Source organism: Symsagittifera roscoffensis, chromosome 4 (assembly GCF_963678635.1).
Source record: "Symsagittifera roscoffensis chromosome 4, txSymRosc1.1, whole genome shotgun sequence".
Taxonomy (NCBI): domain Eukaryota; kingdom Metazoa; phylum Xenacoelomorpha; order Acoela; family Convolutidae; genus Symsagittifera; species Symsagittifera roscoffensis.
The window spans coordinates 42669614-42695939 of NC_087065.1; the positions used below are offsets into that span (position 1 = coordinate 42669614).

At 35.8% G+C, this 26326-nt stretch overlaps 1 protein-coding gene across 3 annotated transcripts in view; it reads left to right on the plus strand.

Moving 5' to 3' along the window:
• Positions 1-22692, plus strand: part of LOC134845193 (phospholipid scramblase 1-like) — a 39708-nt gene extending 17016 nt beyond the window's left edge. For 2 of the 3 annotated variants that reach the window (XM_063862087.1, XM_063862085.1), the window contains exons 2-8: positions 6770-6995; positions 7781-7938; positions 14296-14426; positions 14667-14805; positions 16586-16688; positions 21691-21749; positions 22443-22692. In XM_063862087.1, the coding sequence (XP_063718157.1) occupies positions 6770-6995; positions 7781-7938; positions 14296-14426; positions 14667-14805; positions 16586-16688; positions 21691-21749; positions 22443-22496 (870 nt within the window). In that variant the 3' untranslated portion in view covers positions 22497-22692. Of the gene's footprint in view, positions 1-6201; positions 6372-6769; positions 6996-7780; positions 7939-14295; positions 14427-14666; positions 14806-16585; positions 16689-21690; positions 21750-22442 lie in introns of those variants that run through there. The other variant, XM_063862086.1, reaches the window with a different exon arrangement.
• Positions 22693-26326: the final 3634 nt, after the last annotated feature.

Consider the following 26326-nt stretch of genomic DNA (forward strand, 5'->3'; position numbering starts at 1 on the left):
TAGCTAAATAATTCGTATTGAGCCAGCAGTTTATATATGCTGACAGCGAATTTGTTAAGCCAGCAGTATTAAACAAACGGTTTATATATGCTGACAGCTCATTTAAGACAGTGCGTAGCACAATCCCCCGGAAACACATGGATGCAAGATTCGATTCCCACTTAACAATTTTATTTCAGAAGCTAGTCTGAATAAAACTAATAATGCCAAGTATAGTATGCTCCTGGCTTTCTTTGAAAGATGGAACCAAGTTAAATTAACAAAAGAGCTGCCGAAAATTGTGAAAAACATCATTTTGATCAAAAAAGTGAGTTTTTTTTGTTTCATTTGGCGAGGATAACACATACTAACTGGCATGTTTATCATTTAAATTCATGAAAAGTTTTTCCCTGCTTTTTTTCTCAAATTAGTCTTGTTTTTGTGCCTGGTGTGAGGAAAGGATATGACAAAACCTAAAATTCAGGCATACTCGATAGTCACAGTAAAACAGGCAAATCGGGTAGCGGTCTTTGTTGAAAAAACTACTCGAAAAAGAACAGAATTTACAAAAACTTTTAGCTTCTTTCTTTAAAAGTTTTGCGGAAGTTGTTCGAATTTTTGGAGTTTTTAATTACAAAAATGCCGGAAACTTCAAAAAAAAATTTACTGTAAAGAAACTAAAGTTTCATGGCTCATTATTCTATTTAAGCCTGCTCGCTTGCTTTATACGTTCGAAGTTAGACTGAAACTCAAAAATTTCAGAACTTTTTTTCTTAACACTGGTACAACTTTTTGGAAAATTTTAATGTCGTTTAAATCAGGATTGAAAGCTTTAATTTGATAAATCATTCCACCCATTACGATGATTATTTCTGTTAAAGGCTTCTGAAATACAAAATAAGCCTGCTTGTTCAACTTATTCGCTGGAAATGAGACCAAAAATCAAACATTACAAAATGATTGCTCTCGGCACTGAGAAAATATAATTTCAAATTTTTCAAATTTTTGAGTTACGACTGAAAAGGCTCTAATATGATACATAATTTGAACCTTTCCAATGTTCGTTTTACCTTTTTTTACGTGGACAAAAAAGAAAAACTAAAACACCCGAACACTAAGTTCTTTCCCTTTTTCAACGGTCGGAACAACTACTGGTGCTCACAAGCTACTACCAATTCATGCAGAAGTACTTGAATGGTGGAAGTGATAGAGCTGCTAACTATCATGAGTACCGATTTTTTGAGTATCACTAATTTTTATAATCTAGTCAGCGTCATTCTTATAAGTGAGTTGGGATGTTCTTCCAGCAGCCGTGGCCGAGTGGTATATAAGAACTCAGCTTTAAAAATTTTTTTTTTTAGGATGAATCATCTAATTTTTTTCGTCAATAATGGAGCTCGATTCTTTAAATGCATTTTTTGCCAAATTGTTTTCTGAAAATGTAGGTCCGAAAGGAACTGTTCTTTGAAATGTGCAAATTATACAGTTTGGCTAATTTTTTTACGATGAGCTAATGAGAATTGCAATGGTAACAGCATTTTTGAAAATTATGACAAGACCATCAACAATGTTATCCAATTGGCAACAAACATTGGGGCAAATGTTACTCCTGCTGATATTTCAATAGCGCATCGGTTGCCAACTCGGACAAACAACGGAAACCGACCAATTATTCTACGTTTCTCGAGAAGGGTGGCGAAAATAAATATTCTGCGAAAAAAGAAAACACTCCAAGACAATGAACAGAGTGCCAAAATTCACGTGTTTGAAGATCTGACTAGTACAAGGGTTAATTTTATGAAATTCATGAAACAGGATAACCGTATTAATGGAGTTTGGACCAGGGACGGGAATCTGCTCTATCAGTGGAAGAACAGCGAAAGAGTTGAAAAAATAACTAGCCTTTATGAAGGAGTGGCGAAGTTGGGATATACTGTAAAAGATATAATGAATTGCTTTGTAAATAAAAGTGATATTTTTAAGGGAGAGTCTGGCTCCTTTGGAACCTGAAAACTCCAAGTGCGATGTAATTACTAATTTTACAGTCTTGTTGTGTAATACTAGATCGATTAAAAAACATAGTGAAGAACTGGAAGCACTAGTTAAATGTCTCGAGTCTCCAAAAGTCATTTTTACTACAGAAACATGGCTAAGTGAGGAAGATAATAAAGAGCTTTTTACAATGAAAAATTACACGTCCTTTGCTTGTAATAGACAAATGAATAGAGGTGGTGGGTCGATGATCCAAATTAGAGATAATTTTAGTTACATCCAAGAGATAAAATGTAGCTTACCAGAAACTAAGGCAATATTAGTGAAATATGCGAATGTTAGAATCATTTTGGTTGTTACCTATTTAAAGCCACGTTCCGATAAAGGATTATTCATCGAAAAATTAGATGAGTTTTTTGAAGAATTGTCAAACCACAATGGCCCTATAATTTTTGGCGGTGATTTTAATATTGATATCTTACAACAAGGTAACCTTGTAAATAACTATCTAAATACTATAGCAGCAAATGGCTTCATTCTCACAAGTGATACCCCAACTCGAATAACAGCTGAATCAAACATGTGTATCGACCATTTCTTTGTAAAAAATATTCTGGAATATGAAGTAAAAATTTTGGAAGAGCATACGTTTACTGATCATTGCCCAATTTTGCTAAAATTCAGAATATCTCGTAAACAGGATACAACGAAAATATTTCGGGACTTAAAATTCCTTAACGATGAAGTTAAAATCCTTAGTTTCCAAAATTCCCTTAAAGTAAAATTAGAAGGAGCACAACTTTTAGTTGATGAAAATATCAATTCCTCGTACGAATCTTTCCAAAATTGCTTTAACAAAACGATTGATGAATATGCACCTGTACGTATATGCACTGCTAAAGATTGCTCTTCGGCAGGTTGGGTCAGCAAAGAAATAAAAAAGGCAATTAGTTCCAGGAACAGAATGTATAAGGAATGGAAATGTAACAAAACAAATAAGACCAAGCGCGAAAAATTCCTCGCCGAGAGGAGTAAAGTAGAAAAATTAGTTAAGCTAAGCAAAAGAAATTACTATTACAATAGGTTCAATAATTGCATTGGATACTCGAGACAGGTTTTTAAAATATTAAATGAAATAATAGGAAAATGTCCAAGGAGTGGAAACGTTCCTCTTCTTAAAAATGGAGATTTAGAAATAGATAATAATCAGGAGATCGCCAACCACTTAAATGATCACTTCGCTAACATTGCGTCAAAACTTCTGGCATCATTACCAAGTGATAGCAGAGAGTCTCATGGGACTTATTCAAAATATGATGCACCACAATCAATGTTCTTACATAAAGTAACAATGTTCGAAGTCCTGGAAATAATAGAGAATCTAAAAGCGAAACAGTCTACGGGAGTAGATGAAATAAGCAATATTATCATCAAGAAAGTTTCTCATGTAATTGCGCCATATTTAACTTATTTGATAAACCTCTCATTCGAATCCGGCCAGTATCCCGAACAACTCAAGAGCGCCAAAATCCAGCCCTTCTATAAAGAAGGTAGTAAAACAGATGAAAATAACTACAGGCCCATTTCCTTACTAAATTGTTGCAGTAAAATCTTTGAAAAATTAATTCATATTCGCCTATACAACTATTTGAACAAGTTCAACCTTTTATATGAAAAACAGTTTGGATTTAGACAGAAATTCAATACTATCGATGCATTAGTTGAGTTAACAGAAAACTTAGGTACGGTGGTAAATCAATGAAATTCAGTATGTTCCTAGATCTTAAGAAAGCCTTTGATACATTGGATCATGAACTACTTTTACACAAATTAGAAAACTACGGAATAAGAGGAGTGTGTAATGATTGGTTTCGAAATTATCTCTGCAATCGTAGGCAATGTGTGTTCACAAACTCCGTTTACTCTGATTGGACGAATGTTTCGCATGGAGTTCCGCAAGGTTCCGTGATCGGTCCGTTATTGTTCTTAATATATATTAATGATATGCCCAATTGCGTAAAAGACACAACCGTTTACCTATTTGCAGATGATACCAATGTCACTTGTGAAAACGAATCTTTCGAAGTCTTCACCAACGACATACAAAATATGTGTTACTGGCTAAATAGAATTAAGCTAACACTTAATGGAGACAAATCAATATTACTAAGTTTCCAAAATAAAGCAAGTGCTTCCAGTCTTCAGTTGTACCTTAACAATTATATGGTTACTTCGAAGGCGTATTGCAAATATCTAGGTATTTTTGTGGATTCAAAACTGTCATTTTGTACGCACGTTGAAAAAGTAAAAGCGAAACTAGGAAGGCATTGTAGAGTTATTGCTCAAATGAGAAAATTTGTACCGATAGATGTGCTAATAAAATATTATTGTTACAACATCAAACCCATTATACAATATGGATTACTTGTATATGGGGGAACGAGCTTCTCGAATCTCAATCCAATTTTCCTTTTGCAGAAAAAAATAATTCGAATGATTTACAAGGTAAGGAAATTTGATAGTATTAGGGAAAGGTTTAGAGAACACAAAATCTTAACAGTTCATGAGCTGTATGTGTACGATCTTCTCAAATTTGCTGAAGACCAATAAACAAGTTGAATTCAACCGCATTTCTTAACGATTTTTTCACTCTGAAAACAAAATCGGCTTATTTTAACAGAAAATCTATAGGTATTCAATTTGAAGCTCCTTGCTGTAAGACAAAAACGAAAAGACAATCGATATGGCTAAGAGGATGCAAACTGTTGAAGATATTTAGTGATAATAACTTGCTCCCGGAAAATGTTTTAAACTTAAAAAAAGGGGAACTAAATAATTTGGCACATATGCTTAGAGATACGTTGATACATGAAAATTACGAATTTGTTAGGTATATTTTTGCTTTATGATTATAAATATGACTGTGTTCAGGTGCGGGGTGAGGTGGCTCGAACTGTAGTCTTTCAGAAGACCAGGCGTTGTCTCCGGGCAACATAGTTTAATACTATTCAAGTCTGAGTATGGGTATACAGTTTTGGGTTGTTTTGCTTTGCACCTAAATTTTGCTTTTTCAAGAAATTGTGAAAAATGGTCAAAAAGAAGGCGTTACTCTGCCCAAATTTCTAGAGAAATTAAGGGCTTTTTTCGCGAGGTGGATGAGGCGTTAAATAATTTCTAAAAAACGTATAATTTTTTCTTTTTGCTAATTGGTTTCACAAATATTATATTTATCACTTATTCATAACTCATTGATGTGCTTTTTTTGTGTTATTTGTGGGGTACGCTCCTAGTGGGTTTGAAGAAAACCCTTTGCGTATCCTCACTTAACAATCTTGGGTAAACTGTTGATTCATTTATTATGTGATAAAAAATATACTTTTTGTTTAATGTAATAATGTATCTGATTGTTAAGTGAAATTAATTCTTCTTCTTCTTCGTCTTCTTAGTATTGAAAATTGATAGTGGATTGAAAAATTAATCTGAATAGCGAAACTTTCGGAATTGTGAAGCTGGGTTATTTTTCTTCGGAATTCGCATCATTTTCCATAAATTATAAATTATTGTTGCCGGACCAAGTTAACATCCTCCCCCCCCCCCCCAAAGCCATTTAGGTGGAGAATGTTAACTAGGTTCTAAATTAGAAATATTTAGCCAATCAGAATCGAGCATTTTACATGCAGAGCTCAGGAAATTTAAATTTAATGCGAATTAAAGGCTGGGGTCGAAGATCATAACTTGGTCTAGTCTATCTGGGGGGGGGGGGGGGGGGGGGGGTTGATCCTTATTGCTGCGAACTCTTTAATACGGAGCTCTCTTTCTTTCTTTCTTTCTTTGAGCTATCTAAAACTACTGCGCGGGAAAAAAGAAACCCATCACAAGCCATAGTTGCCTACCACTTCGTGGAGCTGTCGGAACGTTAAGCTAAGATTTTCAAATATGTTGCTTAGTAAAAACAATTACTACATAATTTGCAGAATCTTTTGAGTTTGAATTTTTCTTTCGAGTTTAAGCCCGACAGAGGCTTGGTACTACCATGGTAAAAATGGGATGTCATTTTGTTACAAACATGATATATCAGCCTACGTATCGAACTCATCCTCATTGTTTCGAATGTTTTCTGAACTACTTGTAGGCTAGTATCTTGCATTGTTCGCTCACAAACACCGAGCGATCCAAAGCTGAAACAAAAGCTCATGTTTCTATTCAAACAAGTCAGTTCTGCATATATCACACATCTTGTTGGACTGTTTCGTTCTATTTCTGATGAATGTGTTTCAAACCGCTTATTGACTTATTGGCGGCTGCGTCATAATCTGAATCAAACAAACGTTGATCATTATCATATTTGAAATACGAAACGTACGACAGGTTCGATTACGATTAGCTAGCCATTTTTAAAGGTAAGATAATAAATTTGCAACACCTGGCTTCCCATTTTCATCAATTAGACAGTTCCTTTGTTGGCCCATTACTAAAAATCAGCCTTAAATATCTTAAGTATGATTTTTTCAGTCACTGATACAGATTAAGATGTAATCGATTTGGTCGGTAGAATTCCGTTTGGTCGGTAGAACTCCGTTTGGTCGACAGCTTAATCGGTTTTGCTATTGAATTAAACTTCAATGCTGAATTAAACTTCAAAGCTGAATTAAACTTCATTTCAGGAGCTTCGGGATAGAGTTTATGTTATTTTACTGCCCACAAATTGTTTTTCTATTTTAAAAAACTTTTATTTAAAAAACTTTTTAAAAATTTTTTATTATGAGGCTTAATTTATCTTTTTCGTTTGTTTGTTAAGATGTCGAAGCCAGTTGAGACAGGTCAAGTTGGATTCATCCAGCCAGGTGGACAACATCAAGGAGCTCAGCCGGGACAACCGCCTAACCCTCCGAACATGATGGGACCCGGAGGCTGGATGGCCACTCCTCAAGCTGGGGCATCGGGTAGTAACATACCACCTGGATTGGAGTATCTGGCACAGTTGGATCAGGTGCTCGTACAGCAAGTCGTAGAACTGCTAGAAGGTAATTTTTCATTGTGACTATACGCGGAAGTCACGTCATTAAAAGCGTTAAATTTCAGATGTTAATTTTTTCAATTCATTCATAATTTCCATTTTGTCTAGAAAGCAATCGATATCTCTCAACCTTAAAAGTAAAGGTCTGCTAAGGGGAAGCGGTGGTAAACATCTCCGTCTGAGGATTGAAAATTACGTCTTCGTCTCTCAATCGAAAGGTCGGATGTTCGAGACCCATCATCCGTGCTCGTTGCTTGAGAGTGAGGCAACTTTAGCCAGCCTAGAAAAATTACTAAAAAATGCGTGCAGTTCTTAAGTAGAGACAATAACGGTTCTCCGTAAAGAGCTCAAGAGCTCGTATGTTGGTTATTTCCTTGTGGTTAAATCGTCTTAAATCTTAACTAGTCTTTAATCATCTTTCTGAAACCTGAATGAAATCAAATACAATAAGAATTTTTTTTACAGAAGCGTACCAGCATGCGAGTTGTTTAGCTTTCATCCGTGAACTGTTATTATGCCCCTTGTTTTAACCTTCCTGCATTTTTCTTATTTTTTGTGGGCTTGTCAATTTAACTACAAGCAGCGTACAAAGATGTAGACCTGATCAGACAACATCTTGATCGAAATGAGAACACATAAGGCAACTTCAAATAACATCACTAAAAACTTATCATAAAATCTTAAAGACTTCTCATGATTTTTTCCTGCTGATTGATAAAGGAACGTTAAAGGATTCTTACATTAGGTTCTTTTTTACTAGCTACACTTACTTAAAAAAAAGTCCTTTTTCAGCTTTTACTGGATGGGAGACTGACAACAAGTACGCGATTAAGAATGCGATGGGCCAGCAGTGCTACTATGCTCTGGAGAGCTCCGGCTGCTGTGCCAAACAGTGCTGCAAAAACAGGCGTGGCTTCGTCATGAAGATAGTCGACAACACGCAGAGAGAGGTAATCATTTTTGAAATTTTGACTGAAACATCGCCAAAAATTATTCAGCTGTTTGAAGCATTGATCAAAACACGAGGTCACCCACGCGATTCCCCCTCGTTTAAACTCGAATCCTGGAGGAGACGGAATTCGTTTATGATAGGGTAAATTGATTGTGCAGATGGACTATATTTGTAAAGTTTCATTTGACATAGTTTACGAGCTTTACCATGTCAAATTGAGACCCACGATCCAACCTTCAGCTGTTTAATAGCGAATTGAGAACCGTTACATAAAATGTTTCAAAACCGATGCTTTGGTGTAAAAAACGTCCACCTGCCAACCCAAAGGGAAGGGTCCCCTTTTGTACTATTTTGAGGTATCCATTTTTGGCTCACTGGAGCTAGAATTTTTCTAAAGGCGCCTATGGCCAGTATATGCTAATTTTGAGGGGGAGCGATCGCCGAAACAAAACGCAATTGTTTGGTCAATTTTTTTTTGCTCCAAACGATTTTTTACCTGTTTTTTTTTTCCAAAAATTTGCCTGCGGTGCAGAAAATCTGGTCCAAATAAGGCCTTTATAGTGATTTGAGATGGCTCAGAAGATCAATTTGGTGGTCTACCTTAAAAAAAACTCGACAATTTTGAAAATCCGCCCCCCTCACCTCTCGAGAAGATATTGGATCCGCCCCCTGCTTACTACTGACTTTCATGATCTGAGATTTAACAGGCATCAGACTCAGCAAACAAAACTAGCTCAGATCTATCAACAATGATTGAAAAACCCTCAAATTATATCAAAAACAAAGTTGTTCCAGAAGCTTATCCCTGAAGGAATCAGCTCTGCTTACTTCAGTCATTTAGAAAGATGCTAGTTCAACTAAAAAAATTTATCCAATCGACTCAAGTCAATTTACGGACACAAATTTCAATATCTCAGACGAGTGATGCTTTTTTTAACCAAAAATCTGATTGAACTCAAATTTTTATCACAAAGCACCAATTTCAACAGTTTAGCAGACGAAACCATGTCAACTAATACAATATACCAGCATCAACAAAACTCGTAATCTTCACGTTTGTTTGACAAAACTCATTGAAAATCTGAAACACTGCTATAGAGTTGTTCTCTTTTCCAAATCCTCGGTCGTTATTTTTTTTATCTTTGCATAATCGAACTGACTTCCTTCAATTGAATTTCAGGACCACTTTTCTGAAAAATTGATCTCGTTTTTCGAGAGCATGATTTTGCATTTGTAACTGACTACTGTTTTTTTAATCCAATGGTGCAAAAGGATCAAGAGTTAAATCAGATTTGTTTACCGAGATTTCAATTTCCGAAATTTAGATAATTTTTTGGTAACAAACATTTTTTTGTAAAGGACACCAGGAAAAAAAGATAAGAGTGATCTGGAGAAGGTGAAACTAGTGTCTCTACTTTAATATCAAAGTTTGCAAACATATGATAAATACATTAATTGGAAAATCGATTGACCCGTATGGGGTCCCTTATCACAAAATACGAAAGCTAGATATAGGGTTATTGTAAGAGCTTGAAATTTGTTTTGAATTTGAAGTGTCGATCTAAAATTTCAGCTACTAGAATTTTGTTTCCAGTTTTCGTTGATAATTGCGGTGGCTTATAATCAACGGAATTTTTAGTTTTGAGTTTCTAATATCGAATAGAAGTTGTAAAACATGTATTTTGAAAGTCCACATCGTTCAACTTAATGCTCACATTGTCACGCACATACATACATGTCCATCGCCTTTTTGTTTTTTCGATGTTTTGAATTTATCGAAGAGTCACCATTGGATGACAATGATCGATTTTATCACTGTCACTAGGCCACATGTTGCACCGCCCAAGAAACAAAGGCTACTGATCTCCTCAAATAATTTCTATCTTATGTTGGTCTATGGTTCTCCAAGTTTAGTTGAATGCTTTTTTGCATTAGTTCCAAATTTAGTTTATTCTGGTCACTATTGGTTCGACTGTGCGCTTCTGATTGATTTTCAACATTCTTTGTGTTAAAAGACCTGGCTGACTATTTTATATATTTTGGCCGCTCTCTTTTCCGATCATCATTCTATAATCAAGGACCTGAGTTTAGATTCAGTTGAGCTCCATAAAACGCCCACATCTGATGCTTTTCTGAACCATGTTAGAATAACTGTCATTTCTCAGCTGATTATCTTCGTTTGTCTTTTGCGCTCATATTATGGGACCAACCTTAGCAATGTGTGCCACACTTAAGGATTGATGTCAAAAGTCGGAGAAACTGATTGAAAAACTATCATGCTATTTGATTAGCGTTTCCAATGATTTGTATTTTTACCAAAAAAATAGTCAGAATCGATGGATTTGTTTTGTAGTCAATATTGGAATCCGGCACAGCTAACGTACCACAGGAAACGTACCACAGCTAGATATAGGATGATTGTAAGAACTTTGAAACTGGTCTAGAATTTAAAGTTTTGATCTGAAATAAGCGCAACTAGAATTTTTTAAGTTTTCTTTGTTAATTGCCGTGGTTTATAAACAATGTTATTATAAGCTTTGAGTTTCGAATATCGAATAGAAATAGCTAGACATGTATTTTGAAAGCTTACATCTTTCAACTTGAAGCTCACATTTTTACCCACATACATGCCCATCGCCTTTTTGTCTTTCCGATGGTTTGAATTTATTGAAGAGTCACCGTTGGATGACAGAGATTGTTGTCACCACTGTCTCTAGGCCCCATTTTGCACAGTGCAAAAAAACGAAGGCCGCTGCTTATCTAATGAGAGTGTTCCTATGTCATGTTGGTCTATAACTTTTTCCAAATTTAGTTGAACTCTTGTTTGCGATAGTTCCAAATTTAATTTATTCTGGTCACTATTGGTTCGACTGTGCGCTTCTGATTGATTTTCAACATTCTTTGTCTTACAAGACTTGGCTGACGATATTATATATTTTAGCCGCTCTCGTTTCCGGTCATCCCTCTATATACCAGGACCTGAGTTTAGTTTCAGTTGAGCTCCAAAGAACGCCCACTTATGATGCATTTCTGAACCATTATAGAATAACTATCCTTTCTCAGCTGTTTATATTCGTTTTTGTTTTCGCTCATACTATGGGACCCAACTTAGCAATGTGTGCCAAATTTTTGAGATTGATGTCTAAAGTGGAAGAAAATTGATTGGAAAACTTTTCATTTCATTTGAGTAGCGTTTCTATTGATTTCTATTTTTGTCAATAGGATAGTCAGAATCGATGGATTCGTTTTGGAGTCAATAATTAAATCGAGCAGAGCTAACATACCACAAGAAACGTACCACAGCTAGATATAAGAATATCGTATGATCCTTGAAATTGGTTCAAAATGGTTAAAGTGTCGATCTGAAGTTTGCGCAACCAGAATTTTTAATTTTTTTTTGTTTATTGCCGCCGTGGTTTATAAACAATGTAGTTGTTGGCTTTGAGTTTCTAAAAGTGAACAGAAATAGCTAGACATGTTTTTTGAAAGCTTACATTGTTCAATTTAAAGCTCACTTTTTTACCCACGTACATGCCCATCGCCTTTTTGGCTTTCCTATGTTTTGAGTTTATTGAAGAGTCACCCTTGGATGACAGAGTTCACTTTTTTTGCTACTGTCTCTAGGCCCCATTTTGCACCGTGCAAGATACAAAGATTACTGATCTCATCAAATAATTTCTCTCTTATGCTGGTCTTTGGCTCTCCAAGTTTAGTTGAACGCTTTTTTGCATTAGTTCCAAACTTAATTTATTCTGGTCTTTATTGGTTCGACGGTGCGCTTCTGATTGATTTTCAACATTTTTTGTGTTCAAAGACCTGGCTGACGATATTCAATATTCTGGCCGCTCTCTTTCTCGATCATCAACCTTTGATCTTATTAAAGAGTTCACATCTGATATTGGCCTTTAGTTCTCTCCAAATTTAGTTGAACTCTTTTTGCAATAGTTCCAAATTTGATTTTTTCTGGTGACTTTTGGTTCGACGGTGCGCTTTTGATTGTTTTTCTGGCTTATGATATTGGGAGTTTTTGGCGACTATCTTTTCAGTTCATCCCCGCTATATTCCAGATCCTGAGTTTAGATTCAGTTGAGCTCCAAAGAACGCCCACTTATGATGCATTTCTGAACCATTATAGAATAACTATCCTTTCTCAGCTGTTTATATTCGTTTTTGTTTTCGCTCATACTATGGGAAAAACCTTAGCAATGTGTGCCAAACTTTGAAATTGATGTCTAAAGTCGAAGAAAATTGATTGGAAAACTTTCATTTCATTTGATTAGCGTTTCCAATGATTTCTATTTTGTCAATAGGATAGTCAGAATCGATGGATTCGTTTTGGAGTCAATAACTGAATCGAGCAGAGCTAACATACCACAAGAAACGTACCACAGCTAGATATAAGATGATCGTATGATCCTTGAAATTGGTTTAAAATTTAAAGTGTCGATCTGAAGTTTGCGCAACTAGAATTTTTAATTTTTTTTGTTAATTGCCGCCGTGGTTTATAAACAATGTAGTTGTTGGCTTTGAGGTTCTAAAAGTGAACAGAAATAGCTAGACATGTTTTTTGAAAGCTTACATCATTCAATTTAAAGCTCACTTTTTTTACCCACATACATGCCCATCGCCTTTTTGGCTTTCCTATGTTTTGAGTTTATTGAAGAGTCACCCTTGGATGACAGAGTTCACTTTTTTTGCCACTGTCTCTAGGCCCCATTTGGCACCGTGCAAGATACAAAGATTACTGATCTCATCAAATAATTTCTCTCTTATGCTGGTCTTTGGCTCTCCAAGTTTAGTTGAACGCTTTTTTGCATTAGTTCCAAACTTGATTTATTCTGGTCTTTATTGGTTCGACGGTGCGCTTCTGATTGATTTTCAACATTTTTTGTGTTCAAAGACCTGGCTGACGATATTCAGTATTCTGGCCGCTCTCTTTCTCGATCATCAACCTTTGATCTAATTAGAGAGTTCACATCTGATATTGGCCTATAGTTTCAGTTAAGTTCTCTCCAAATTTAGTTGAACTTTTTTTTGCAATAGTTCCAAATTTAATTTTTTCTGGTCACGTTTGGTTCGACGGTGCGCTTTTGATTGATTTTCAACTTTTTTGTGTAAAAAGAACTGGCTTATGATATTCGGAATTTTTGGCGACTGTCTTTTCAGTTCATCCCCGCTATATTCCAGATCCTGAGTTTGGATTCAGTTGAGCTCCAAAAAACGTCTACTTATAATGCATTTCTGAACCATATTAGAATAACTATGATTTTTTTGTTGATAATCTACATTTCTGTTTTTTTTTTTGCTTTCAGGTTGTGTTTGCCATTTTAGCTAATTTTGTCACACCTTGGGATTGATGTCAACAATCGAAGAATATTGACATTTTTGCTTGAAAATCTTTCATGCCATTTGATAAGCGTTTCAATGATTTGTACTTTTGTCAAAAGGATAGTAAGAATCGATATGGTTGTGTTCGAGTCAGTTGTGGAATTTTGAGAAGGTATAGCGTTCTGACGGTTAGAGAAATGGATAGGAATTTAGTATTCGGGTGTGTTTGTTGTTTTTTTTTGTTTTCCACCCAGAATCAGCTACCACAAGTAATCATCGGAGATAGTTGAGTGATGTATCATATTGAAGCCGTTTCAGTCTTGATTAGAACATTAAAAAGTTTCCAATTTTTTTTCCCTATGTCGAGCAAAACGGTTTGAAATTTTATTTTTCTTATTTCGAGTGATTAACTCGAGCAAGCAGGCTTGCAATAGTTTATTTGAATAGCTTAAAAGCGTACAATTGCTTTGTTTAAGCGGTAAAATTTTAATTTTAATCGGCAAAAGTTAGTTTTTTAGCACTAAAGCACTTTTTTAGAAACAAAACGTCAAAACATGGCTAAAAAAGTTTGAAATTTTTTTTTGAAAATTTTCGATCCTTTTGTTTTTCTAGTCATTTTTCTCTGAAAACATCATATCCACGTTATCACAGATTCTATTACCTATCCGCTAAAGATTCAGTTATCTCTCATCGGTTTGATCATTATTCCATTCGGTTATATTTAGCTATTGTTTCCAAATGAAAGGACAATTTTCAAGCTTTTTAGAAAGGTAGGCGAAAACTAAATACAAGAGCCCTCAGATTTAAAAAAAAATATCATTGCTTTCTATTTATCAATTTTTGGTGGTCCAATTTTGCCTTTCTGAGTCTTTGTTAATTTCCTGTTTAAGTTAAAAAGGGCTGCGAGTGATTTCCTGTTTACGTTAAAAAGAGGGCTGCGAGTGAAGCTAGTTATCGGTTTGTTATCAAATTTGTTACTTCCAATCCAGCAAATAAAATTGTTCAGTAAGTTATTAATTATTTTTAGGTGATCAGAGCTACGAGGGAATTCAAGTGTTGTGCGACTACGTGTTGCTGGATGCCCTGCTGTGGATGTCAACAGCACGAGATTGTGGTCGAGAGTCCTCCTGGAATCGTGATTGGACGCATCCACAACGAGTAAAGTCAAATGATAAATTGAGCGATAAAAAAATGAATAGCAGTAATGTTGGTATTATTAATTAATTACTTTTGGTTTCTGCGATTGTTCTTGTAAGCTCAGAGCAAAGGCTCTTCGGGATGTCGTTTCAAATTTGGTTACTTATTTTTTGAACACCAGTATTCATCTTTATGTACACTAGCGGAGTGTCGTGTGATACTACAAGGCAGCTTTTTTAAATTATGCGGCATGTCTGCTAGGTGTTCGGGGTGGCGTCAGACCTTCAGTGTGAAGATGGGTGACGCGGAGGGTGGGAGTGACGATGAGGTGTTCAAGATTGTGGGACCCTGCTTTATCTCCAGAGCTGTCTGCTGCATTTGCATGGACGTCACATTCAACGTAAGCACTCTTTCTTTCCCAAAGGGCTATTATCATGCGCCAAGAACCGAATGCATGAACATTCTCAAACAATCCAGGCCCTTTAAACTCTCCAAAAAATAAATTGTTTCCAGTTTCCAGTATAGCTTCACATTGATCGATATAAATTATGTAAATGACCACATGAAAGAGCCCAGTCTAGGAGATCATCATAAGACAAATTCTGCCTGTTTTCAGACGTCAAAAATGAATATATTTTCCTTCAAGTTCATGGTTACTGAATTCTGAGTAAATGACTTAATGTTCGCGCATTCGGTCTTGCACATGAGGGATTCTCCCTTTTCACTAAATGCCTCTCAAGATACTAAATGGGGCCTAGGAAATTAGACGATAAGCAAATTAGACGGATGCTACAAAAACGGAATTTATTTTTTACAGATCTGGCATTTTAGACGAAAAAGCTATGAAAAGGAAGGGGCCAACAAAATTTTTTCTTAAGAGTCAAGTTCCACAAATACGAAAAGAACATAAAATGTCAATACCTATCAAAACAATTCGTTTAAATGAACAAAAAATGTCAAATCCGAATACTACAAGGCAGTTTTGAATTGAATAAGTTATGCATGATTGACTTGTAAAATTTTTGGCTACCGAAATTTAACTGTTGTCTACAAACAATTAAATTTTTCTCGCGCAATTTGTCTGCTAACAATTTTAATCTCTCTCACTTTCGTCTATTTTCTCACAATTGCAGTTTTGCAAAATCGTCTATATTCCTTTTATGTACCTCCGTCTATTTTGCTTATCGTCTAATTTCTCAACCCCCCTTCTAAATGTCTAAATTAGAACTCAATCTGTTCGTTTCAACTTTCAAAAAATTGTTTCTCATTTAAATATATTCAGCTTTAAACTTCATATTGACAAACAAGCAACGTGATTTATTGGTAAACATTTCTATTTTGAGATACAAATTCAAATTTTATGGCCAATTTATTGTCCTGGGATTTATACTTAGCTTCAGTTCCATTTTCCGCGTATATCTTTGATATCAAATAGGGTTCGCCGCGAAAACTGGATAGTGCCTCTGCAAAATTCAAAATGAGTTTTAAAGTCTTGGGCACATAGAGTCGTAAATACTTCTGAAACCTTAGACTGATAAATCAAATCAAACCATTTTCAGATTTTCAAATCTCGCCGAACTTATCTTTGCCTAGACGTGCTTAAGCGTCACTTCAAAAATATGTCCTTATTTCGGTATCCTTTTTTAAAATTGGGGAGCGGTGGTGAAGTGGTTACGTCTCCGCCTCTCAATCGAAAGATCCCCGCTGTTGATCGCACCATGATCCCTGCTTTTTGCTTGAGGGTGAAGCAACATTACCCAACCCTAGAAAAATAACCAAAAAAAGAATGTAGTTCTTAAACAGGGGCACAACAGCGGTTCGCCGTAATGAGCTGTACAGCTCTTGTGTTGGTCCTTTCCCCGTGGATAAATGGTCTTGAAAAAATTCATCTCGGTCTTAATCTGAGCTTCAAATCTGAAAATTTAAAAATCAGTTGAAACAAAAAAGAGATCTACTAAACAATATTACCCTTTCAAAAAATATTTGAAAAAAGTATTATTAACTAGATAAAGTTAGTCAAATTTTCGACCAGAATGCTGCAAAATTAGAATTGTGAAGAGATCCCAACAGAGGGTCTTGGAGTCATGTTCTTTTGACCAGTTAGCTCTAATTGCAAAACGTAATATTATCCCGGCGACGCTTGTTCGAGTGGTTCAGTAGTTGTTTTGTTGTCGTTGCAGATTAACAGTGCCTCAACTGGGGAGGAGGTGGGTGCTCTGAAGAAACAGTTCTCTGGGGCTGTGAAGGAGATGTTCACTGATGCCGACAACTTCAGTGTATCCTGTTAGTCTATTTCATTTTTGAGGCTTAAGATAAAATACTTAAATCAGCTTTAGTCTTAAGTAATTGATAATATTTAGTCAAAATTTAACAGCACGAAAAATATTTTTTTATAATTCATCAAAAATTGCTGTCGATAAAGGAATATCAAAAAGGCGAAAAAAAAACTTAAAATGTATGTTATGAACAGGTGTGGATCTAGGATTTTATCGAGGTGAGGGCGGATTTTCAAAAAAATATAATTTTTGTCGACTTGCTTAGGTCGGCTAAATTGAATCTCAGAGCTCTGCCAAATCACGGAAGACCCTATTTTGGCCAATTTTTTTTGCGCCGTAGGCAATTTGAAGAGACAGGCCAAAAAAGGCGTTTATAGACACTTTTTAGGAATTTTTGACGAAAAAAATAATTGTTTTTTTTTTCAGCGCGTGCTCCCCCTCAAAATTAGTATATATGGGCGCCAAAGGCGCCTTTGGAAAAAATTAAGGCCAGTCAAGCAAAAATGGATATGACAAAATAGTACATCGTGGGAACCCCCTTTGGTTCGGCAAGGTCTGGAACTCCTATGGGCAGGGTGTCCGCCCTCACTAAATCCGCTACTGATTATGAACAAAATTGAACCGAAAAAAAAAATAAGAAAAAAAGTTAATTGATTTGAAATTATCTCAAATGGTTTTCTCAAATTTCACACAAGCCTACATTCATAAAAAAAAGAAATTAAGCAACTTGGATACCAGGTTGAAATCAAAATGGGGAAATAAAAGGGAATTGAATCGGTTAAAATCGATTATAACCAATTAAAACGGATTCTCTTTCGTAGCAAAAGAATGAAGATGGGATCAAAATCATAGTTGTGTATTAGTATGGCTCTACTTTTTTATATTCTAACTCGCAATTAAAAATGCTTATTTGGTGGCACTTTTTCTATTATCAACACGATCTGTAGCCTTGAAGATTTTATAGCATCTGTTCTCTGCATTAATCGTGACTAATGTTTGCTGAGCGTTAAGGGGGTGGCTGAGAGAGAAGGAAAGGACGCGAGACTCCAAATCTTGAGGCTGGTGGTTCGAATCCAAAGCATAGCAACTTTTTTTACGCATTCAAGGCATATTCTTACTTTGGCTGGTTTCACTTTATAGAGCTGCTGTTTTTTGTCGTTTTCCCGCAAGTGTTTGCAAATCGCAGCTTCAACTTTGTTGTACCGCTTGAAACTGATGGGGGCCCTGGAAGCAGTTTCTCTGCTAAAACAAATGGAAACTGGTTATATGCTTTCCTGTCAACTTAAATAATTAATCAGATTGAAATTAGATAAAACCAGGTCTGTCAAAACTTCGAATTACAATTATTCTATATGAAAAACTTTTTTTTCTTTTTCTACAAGTTTTTACTTATAGAGGCTTGAATGAAACCTGTTTGATGAACTTTTTTTCATTCATGAAAAAAATCAAAAAATAGACATGTATTGCTTGAAATTTTGTATTTTGTCCATAAACGCAATAGAAAAGGGTTTTCTCCTGTATGAAAACATGTTTTGTCCATAAACACAATTAACAAAACTATTCATCTGCGAGAATGATGATCATGGTTTTTCATCACTCCTTTTCTGTACTAAGAACTATCTTTGACCTTCATCCAGACGGTCGTTTTGTAATTTTTGTCAAATGTCAGCCTTTACTTAGGCTTGTTTATAGAAGCATAAAACAGTTTTCCGAAACAAATTTATCATGGTCAGAAAAACGACGAAGCGCTACGGGAAGGTTATTATTGTGTCTTGTCGCTATAATTGAAAACAAACGGCTGCCAAGTTAATTGGTGCGTACCAATCAATCCGCATCCCCGGATTGCCGAAACAACTGTAAGTTTCTTGTTCAGTTGTTTAACAACAAAACAAAATTTGACTAAACAAGCAAATTAGTCTCGAAATAAGAACCACTTTTATTCGAACGATTAATCTATCGTGTTTTTTTTCTCGGAACTTGGCTACCCAAAAACCCAATATAGTCAAAACATTTTCTATGCGTAATAGCTTTGATTTCATTGAATTAGAAAGCAATAAAAGTACGACTATTTAGATAACGCAATTTTTTTCGGCTATCCGGGAACAAGTTTTTTCTTGGCTATCCGGGAACAATTTTTTTCAGCTATCTGGAAACAAAATTTTTTTAGGCTACCCAATAAAAAAATATTTTTCATTACCTGGAAAATAAAAACTGTTAAAACTAAAAAAAAAACTAATAAAAACTGTTCCGCTATTTAAGAGTATTGAGATAGACGCAGAGATTAGGCTTCAGAAAAGTTTTCAAAAACTCGATTTTTCAAATTTTTTTCAATTATTTGCACCCGTTGCAAAACTTTGTCAAAAATATGAACTTTGCAGCGTTTTGGGATAGCGCAAGTTTAGCCGATTCAAAAAACCTCAATTTGCTTCAGCAATTTTTTACCCCATTTTATAAATTGTCTATTCCGATGGTCTATAAGTTACTTGGGATGGGGAGTGGGGCTATAATGTGAAAAAAAATCTTTTTTTTTATTATGAATGATAAAAGACTTGAGTATTTTCAGCGATTAATTTTTGGTGTGGAACGAAGCGAATTTTTTGGCTAACTGGAACAAAAAAGATTTTGGCTATCCGGGAACAAAAAAATTTGGCTATCCGGGAACGAATTTATTTTTTGGCTATCCGGGTATTCGGCTCCGTGGCATGTCACCATTTAATTTCGATAATTTTCGACCTTTGACTTGCTACAATGAACATTAATCTATCTATCCATTATATCTTCCTATCTGCTATCTATTATTACCCTTGCGTTTTTCCCGTAAATAACTTTGTTCACAGGACTCATCGACTCCTGGTGGTAACTTGGCTCATAACCAGATCAATTTTCTTAGTGTCTTCTGCACATCTAGCCTGGAGGTAGTGAATACGCATGGGAAGACAAAAGTCCTGGGTTTGAATCTGACCAGAGCTTGTTTTTTTTTTCAAACGGTAAAAATTCCTGTTCAAAAAAAATCTGCCTATTATGTCAGCTTATGTTTTGTCGGCTTCGTTACCAGAGCTAAGATTCCTTTGTTTGTGCTGAGACAAATTTCACTGTAGATCCTTAGTGTTTTAGCATTTTAAAAAATCTGGTTGAATTGAAATTTGCTTTTTTACTAAATTTTCGTTTTTTTTAATCAATTTTTTTTTACTTTTTCGACTTTGTCTGTTTCGGCTCAGTGTATATGGACTTAATGGCACCTTATTGCCTCGCTTGATGACCGAGAAAAGTTTTTGTATGCGTTTGCGTTCTAAGGGGAAGGGAAACTCATAATTTCTCGTTAAGAGTTTTTTGAATTTTTTTTCTGCATGAAGGGCTTCTGCTAAGGTTTTTCTGTTTCGTTACCGCCTGGTAAGTTTTGTTCCGATGCTGATTTTGCATTCTATTGTTTTTGCCTGCTCTTTCAAAACTAGTTTCATTCATTCCGATAGATTGGTTGTATGAATAGTCATAAAACATTGTTATTACTTTTTTGCTGATGATTTTTCGGCTTTCGATTTAGTTTCCGAATTGTGTATACTTGATTTAAGTACCTATATGGCTTTCGTAGATTCTATTTGGGAAGTGTATTAGTATTTTTCAATTAGGTTTTGCAGACAGTTTTGGTTCAGTCTCAGCTAATTGGCTGTCGGCTTTAATTCTGTTGGCTTATTTACCTAATATTTTAATTCCTGCAAATTTATATTTTTATGAGATCGTTAAGACTATGACCCCGAGTTTAAGCTTACTGAAAGCTCAAATTGAACTCCACTTCGTTTTTTTTTTAAATTAACATTTTTAAACATTAAAAAAATGATTTTCGTTATTTTGTTTCTAGTTGTTTCTTCTACGCGTACAGCTTTCGAAGTCCTCGTGATAGTTCTTGCGGTTTTAATCCTATACTTTTTGTATTTCAAGTTTGCCTCTGTGTCCATTATTTATATAAATGCGGGTTTCGTATTTAAATTTGGCTTTTAGGCTTTCCCTTGGGGTTGCGAATTTGACTTCAGTTATGAATGAGCAAACCCTTTTAGTTTACGAGATACGACAATTTTTATGGTTTTTCAAAAACATAAATTTTAAAGTTTTTTGATATTTGAAGTTCCCACTCTGTAGTTGATTGCTCTCGGGGTACTCTTAGAGGTTGTAATTTTTGCCTGCTCAAATTGCTTAATTTTTTGAAAAAGATGGTGTTCATCATATTTCAAAAATTGTTTTGAACTAAGAAAAAGTCCGATGTTTTCGAATTAAATATGCTGATGGTTTATCTGCTGATGGCAGCAAATGATACGTGTACGGGCTAATTAAAAGAGAGAATTAGGTTAAACAAGAGTCTTATTCAATGATTCAGTGATTTTGGTATTGAAGTCGTTCAAAAAACGAAGATCTGAAACCCAGTAATTTTGCAGATCTGACCATTTTAGTGTAAAAAGAACTTAAAAGTTGATTTTTTTTATCTTTCAGTTTTTGAAAGTAAAAGTGTTGTTGGATGCCCCCGTCTATTGTTTTATGCCCCAGTATTCTGGCTCTTCCGTACCTAGAGGTATTTGTGGTTCCCTATTTTTTAACTCCACCTCTTTTTATCGCGCCACTTTTTAACCATCCATTTTGCCCCCTAAATACTTTACCCCACTAACGGCCCCCTTCCCTCATTTCCTACCCTCATTTACCTCAAAATTTTAACCGCTTAAATTTCGTCGATGGGTGCTTAACGCGCGTCATCGATTCGTGGCGATAACCGGCTCTTAATTTTGTATACCCTCTGTTGGAAAGCTCGCAAATCGTTGGCGCCAATTCACTATTCTTAGTGGTTAATAGTGGTTCACTACTCTTTTTTGAAAGAAGGAGGACACCGTATTTTATGCATAAAACCATCGAAGATCAATATTGATCACTCATCGATCCGTCAGCTATCAATTGTAGTTTAGTTCACTTATTAAGAATTTAGTTCATATATTGAGTGTTCGTCAGTTATTGAGTGTTTATTTTAGTTCCGAAGGACTTGGATGTTCGTGCCAAGGCACTTCTCATGTGCTCCGTCTTCTTAATCGTGAGTTACTTTAGTTTTAACTTTACTTATTTTAAACTTTTTTGTTTTATTTTCATGTATCAAAATTTTGCACGAATCCATTCGTTGAATACCTTGAATCCATTCGTTGAATAGTTGGACTTCATGTTAGGTCGTCGTTGTTCATGTTCATTTGTACCTTTAGGATTTTTTGTTCTACGAAGACAATTCGGCAATGGACCAGGAGAGAAATGAGAACGGAAATGGGGGATTGTTTGCTTAGCCAAAGTCCTCAGATTCATTTATTTCTCTTTCTATAATCTTTTCTGTCTTTTCTATTTCTGGGTGCCTTAAAAACTATGAAGCGCATACTACTCTGCAACCTTGTGATCTTTTAAAATTTCTCAAATAGTCTTCATTCGACTTTTGTAACATAAATGTATATCTTCAGGTTTTTGGATTTCTGTATTTGGATTAAAATCAAGAATGTTCATTTCTCGTTCTATTTGTTGCAAAAGTTGTTCCACGTTAATATCCCCCTAACCCGCAGATCTCTGAGCAAAAAATATATAAAATTGCTATATACTGCCTAACATCGTGTTTTTTAGGTTCTTTTAAAATTAAGTGACAATATGTTGACGACTAAACTTGGTCTATGATTAGTTAAATGGCCTCCGTAAAATCGTATAGTGTTTTTTCCCCTGAATTACGTTCGTGAGCACATAATTGTTTCAGGACTTTCTGTTCTACGAGGATAATCAACAGCAGAAAGATAGACACGATTTGTAATAAAAAAATGCTCCTACTAAGGACCAAACAGCGGATGAGTATCATCGATACAGCATGAAAGGAGAATTAACATTCGATGTTTCATAGTCCGGAGAACTCACCAATAATTTTGGATCGTTTTATAATTCATTTGATGATAAAATTGCCAAACATTTTGTGGTGAAATTACAGCTTGCTAAATTAAAGTTCAACTTTGTGATTGTTCTCAATTAGAATTTAGAAATTGAAGTTGTCAAAAATGTTCAACAAAAAAGAAAAAAAAATGTGTGAGAACTAAGTGCCCTAGAAATGACGGAATCTTTCAGTTATTCCTTTCAGCTCGGTCAATGAACAACATGGGTGTTGTTGCAACCATACTGTTTTTTTTGTTAAACCAAAAAATAATTCCCTTATTTTGAAATAGTATATACAGATCATGGTGGACCTTGAACCAACTAAATTCTGAATGAAAACCTCAAGGGCTGGCTACTGCATAACCAGAGTTGGAAAAAAAATCCGATTTATTTTGAAATATCAATTTAATCGGATTATTTTGATTATAATCAATGATTTTGATTATTAACAAGATTTTTTTGATTATTTTGATTCGGCTTATAATTAAAAAGAGAAACAACGCGAAATCAATTTCTAACAGAGAAAAGTATACATGAAATTCTAATTCATGATTATCACTGGTTGAGTACTTTAAAATAAAAAACTAGTTTGCCAGATTTTTCTGTGCCCAGGCGGATACGTTCCTTGCTATGCTTCCATCCAAATGTCGAGAATAACTTTTCTAGAGGTGCGGTACTTGCGTTGCAAGAAAGGACTGAACGAATAACTTCAGTATCAATGTCGAAAAGTTTCCACCAATCCAAGATCCGATGCTACCCTGTAGTAACCGTCATGAAATGGCTCAGCTTTTACTCAAAAATTGGCAATCATCGGAAGAATGTTTTCATTAATTTCGTTAGCAAAATCGAGTGCAATTTGTTCTTCAGCTTGGCTTGTTTTTTTTGAAGTCAACATACCGAGGGTCAAGGAGGAAATAAAGGAAATGAGCCTTGTTCAGTGCCATGTTCCTTCTCTTTGCAAGATGTGCCTGCTTTTCTGTAGGTAAAACAGCATTCAACTTAACAGAAAGCTCTGACCAAATTTTGACAGCATCTGCTAAATTAGAGGCGGACTTCTGAAGCATGTCAAGCGCCGAAGCAATTGGTGACAAGATTTTGAGGTAGTCCTCCACTGCATGCTTATGCGCTAAATTGGTGATTATCGAGTAAATATCTCTTGGTATATGGTCTCGATGTTCTTCGGAACTTTCATGTGCATTACAAGAATTGATAAAAATAGATGTATGGATAAACTAAATTAATTTGAAATCTAATCTACTTTCTTGGATTATCGATCCGAGTTGAAATCTGAAAACATAATTTGAACAGCTATACATATATACAGTATTTGTACAGCTTTTTATACAATTTTTTATACAAAGGTCGTTCGGCTTATTTATGTCGGCTTATCTTCCTAACTTTTTTTCAATACGCTTTGTCAGTCTTATAATGAATGAGCTCTAACGAGAAATTTTAGGAAACGTAAATCACCATATTAAGCCCTCCGCAATACAAATTAAAATATTTAACATGAAAAACTTTTAAAATAAATTTTCGGCTTTTTAGTGCGCTTATTATAATTTAATCAAGTTGCATCATTTAACCAGCGCATCTGGCATGGAAGTAACGCATACTCAAGTCGAATAAGGCGTGTGGTTTAAATCCAGCTGGAACCTAATTTTTTCCCCTCCTCTGCATGACCTCAGATGTCTGTCTGCCACAAAAATTTTCCATTTTTGTCTGTCCACCGCAATTTTTGATATGCCCCGATTGTCTAGATCGGTTTTATTTAGTAGTTTGGGCCACATGATTATCGTGTCTCGGCATTTGAATCTTTTCCTGCCATTGCTATTTATCTCTCGAGACTAATCAAAAATCATATGCTTGATAAGTCTAAAGTCGTTCAGCCTCAACACATGTCCAACTCGCTATACTTGTATATCAATCCATTTGATCTCAATAGGTTTAGTGTTAAAATTCCTGTAAGTTTGAGGCATGTTGATGTGTTTAAACTCCATTTTAATGAAAGGCGGTCCCTTCTTATTACTCCAAATATCAACTTAGTTTAAATCGGTCAACAAAACTTCAAATTTTGTCCCTCTCGCTCTTCTAATTATGTGTGGCTTGGGCGCCATAGAGAAGTGTGCTCTCTACCCATGCTTGGGTGATGCCGGCCTGGAAGGTTTTCGGCAGTCTGTTAGCCTGGAGTCTGGCTTTGATGATTGATTACGCGAAACGAGCCTATTTTGTATGTAAGCTTTTTCGCCTAGCCATACACCTAGCATGCGGTTGCTATCAGCGGACTCTGCTGAGGACAAGATGTTTATCCTTAACCTGATTACTCTTTTCATCAAACATTGCCATAGCCCGTTTTGTTTGGCGGTACCCACTCTCAATTTTTCTCATTGTTCCTATGATTGAGGAGTCATCCGCGAAAATTTAGGTCGAAACCTTGTATGTTTTCAGTTCTCGGCTTTTCTTTTCCCGGCTTTGTGTGGGGGAAAGAACCATCCTGGTCTTCATTGCCAATCTAGACCTTTTTCTGGAGATTCCCTGTCGTGGACAATTTTCCTAGCCTCATCACTGCGTGATGAAAAATTTTGAACAACACCGGTAACGAAAGCATCCCTCTCGTAAACCTCTATTAGGGTCCAACGTTGTGCTGTCGTCATCTTTACTGGGACTTTAGACAGCGTTGTCTCATGGAGATCAATAAGGGGCCACAGGCAGTTTTCCGCCATCCTGTTTTTTCTCGGGATGTCCCAGATAATCGTTTTGTACACTCTCGAATATTCCTTCTGGAGATCACGGAGGATGGCACAGGGTACCTCTGGGTCATCACCATGCGTTACCCTAGCATTTTCCTGCTGTCTTCCTGCATCCGTGGTCATCGCTTGCTTATATATCGACTCCAAGCTTTCAGTTTTTTTTGGCGGTTACAGCCGCAAGATTTTGAAGCTTTCCTGTACCACAAAGTGTTAATATCGAGGAGGTAAGCCATTCGGTAACGTGTCTGACAACTTCTCTCCGGCGTCAATGAGTCTCGAGTTCAACTCCCGTGCTCGTATGAAATATTGGAACTTCTCTTCCTTGTCTCTGAGCTGACGACAAGATAGCTGGCGCATCAGGTTGACAACTGTGGTTGCCTCGTCGATCTATTATGTCTTCTAGATTAGTTTCCAAGCAAGGTGACCATCACCTTTGCCTTTCCTGTCGACTCAGTCATGCCTGAACAACATCCAGCTCGAACAATCAAGTACCATTGCTAGATAGGAGCAGATATCATTCTTTTTTGAGTTTCATGATGTTCGCTTGTTGCTTTCGGTATGCAAGCCTTTCACTGTCGCGTTTGGCGTGCTCATCGGCATTTGGTTTAGCACCCAATGCTGTTGGCTCGACCGGATGTTCGTCTTCATCTGTGACTGTGTCGTAGATGCTTTTTTTGACACAATGCCACAAAACGGGTGCTCTTGTTGGGGAAGTTCTCCCGGGTGGTAGTGAAGGAAAACCAATCTATGTTAAAGAGATTGTTAATTGAGTTACACTCTCTACTCTGTTTTTGACGTTTTGAATGTTTAAAAAGTATCAGCATTAAACCACTGAGGGTCTCAAGCTGGGTCTATTGCCTGTTGAAAGTAGTATGAAACAAAGAGCAGATTTTTCGAAAGAGGTTTTTTGATTAAAACTTTGAAGTACTAAAATTTTTAGTTTTTTGAGTGAGACTTGCTATTTTTAGTG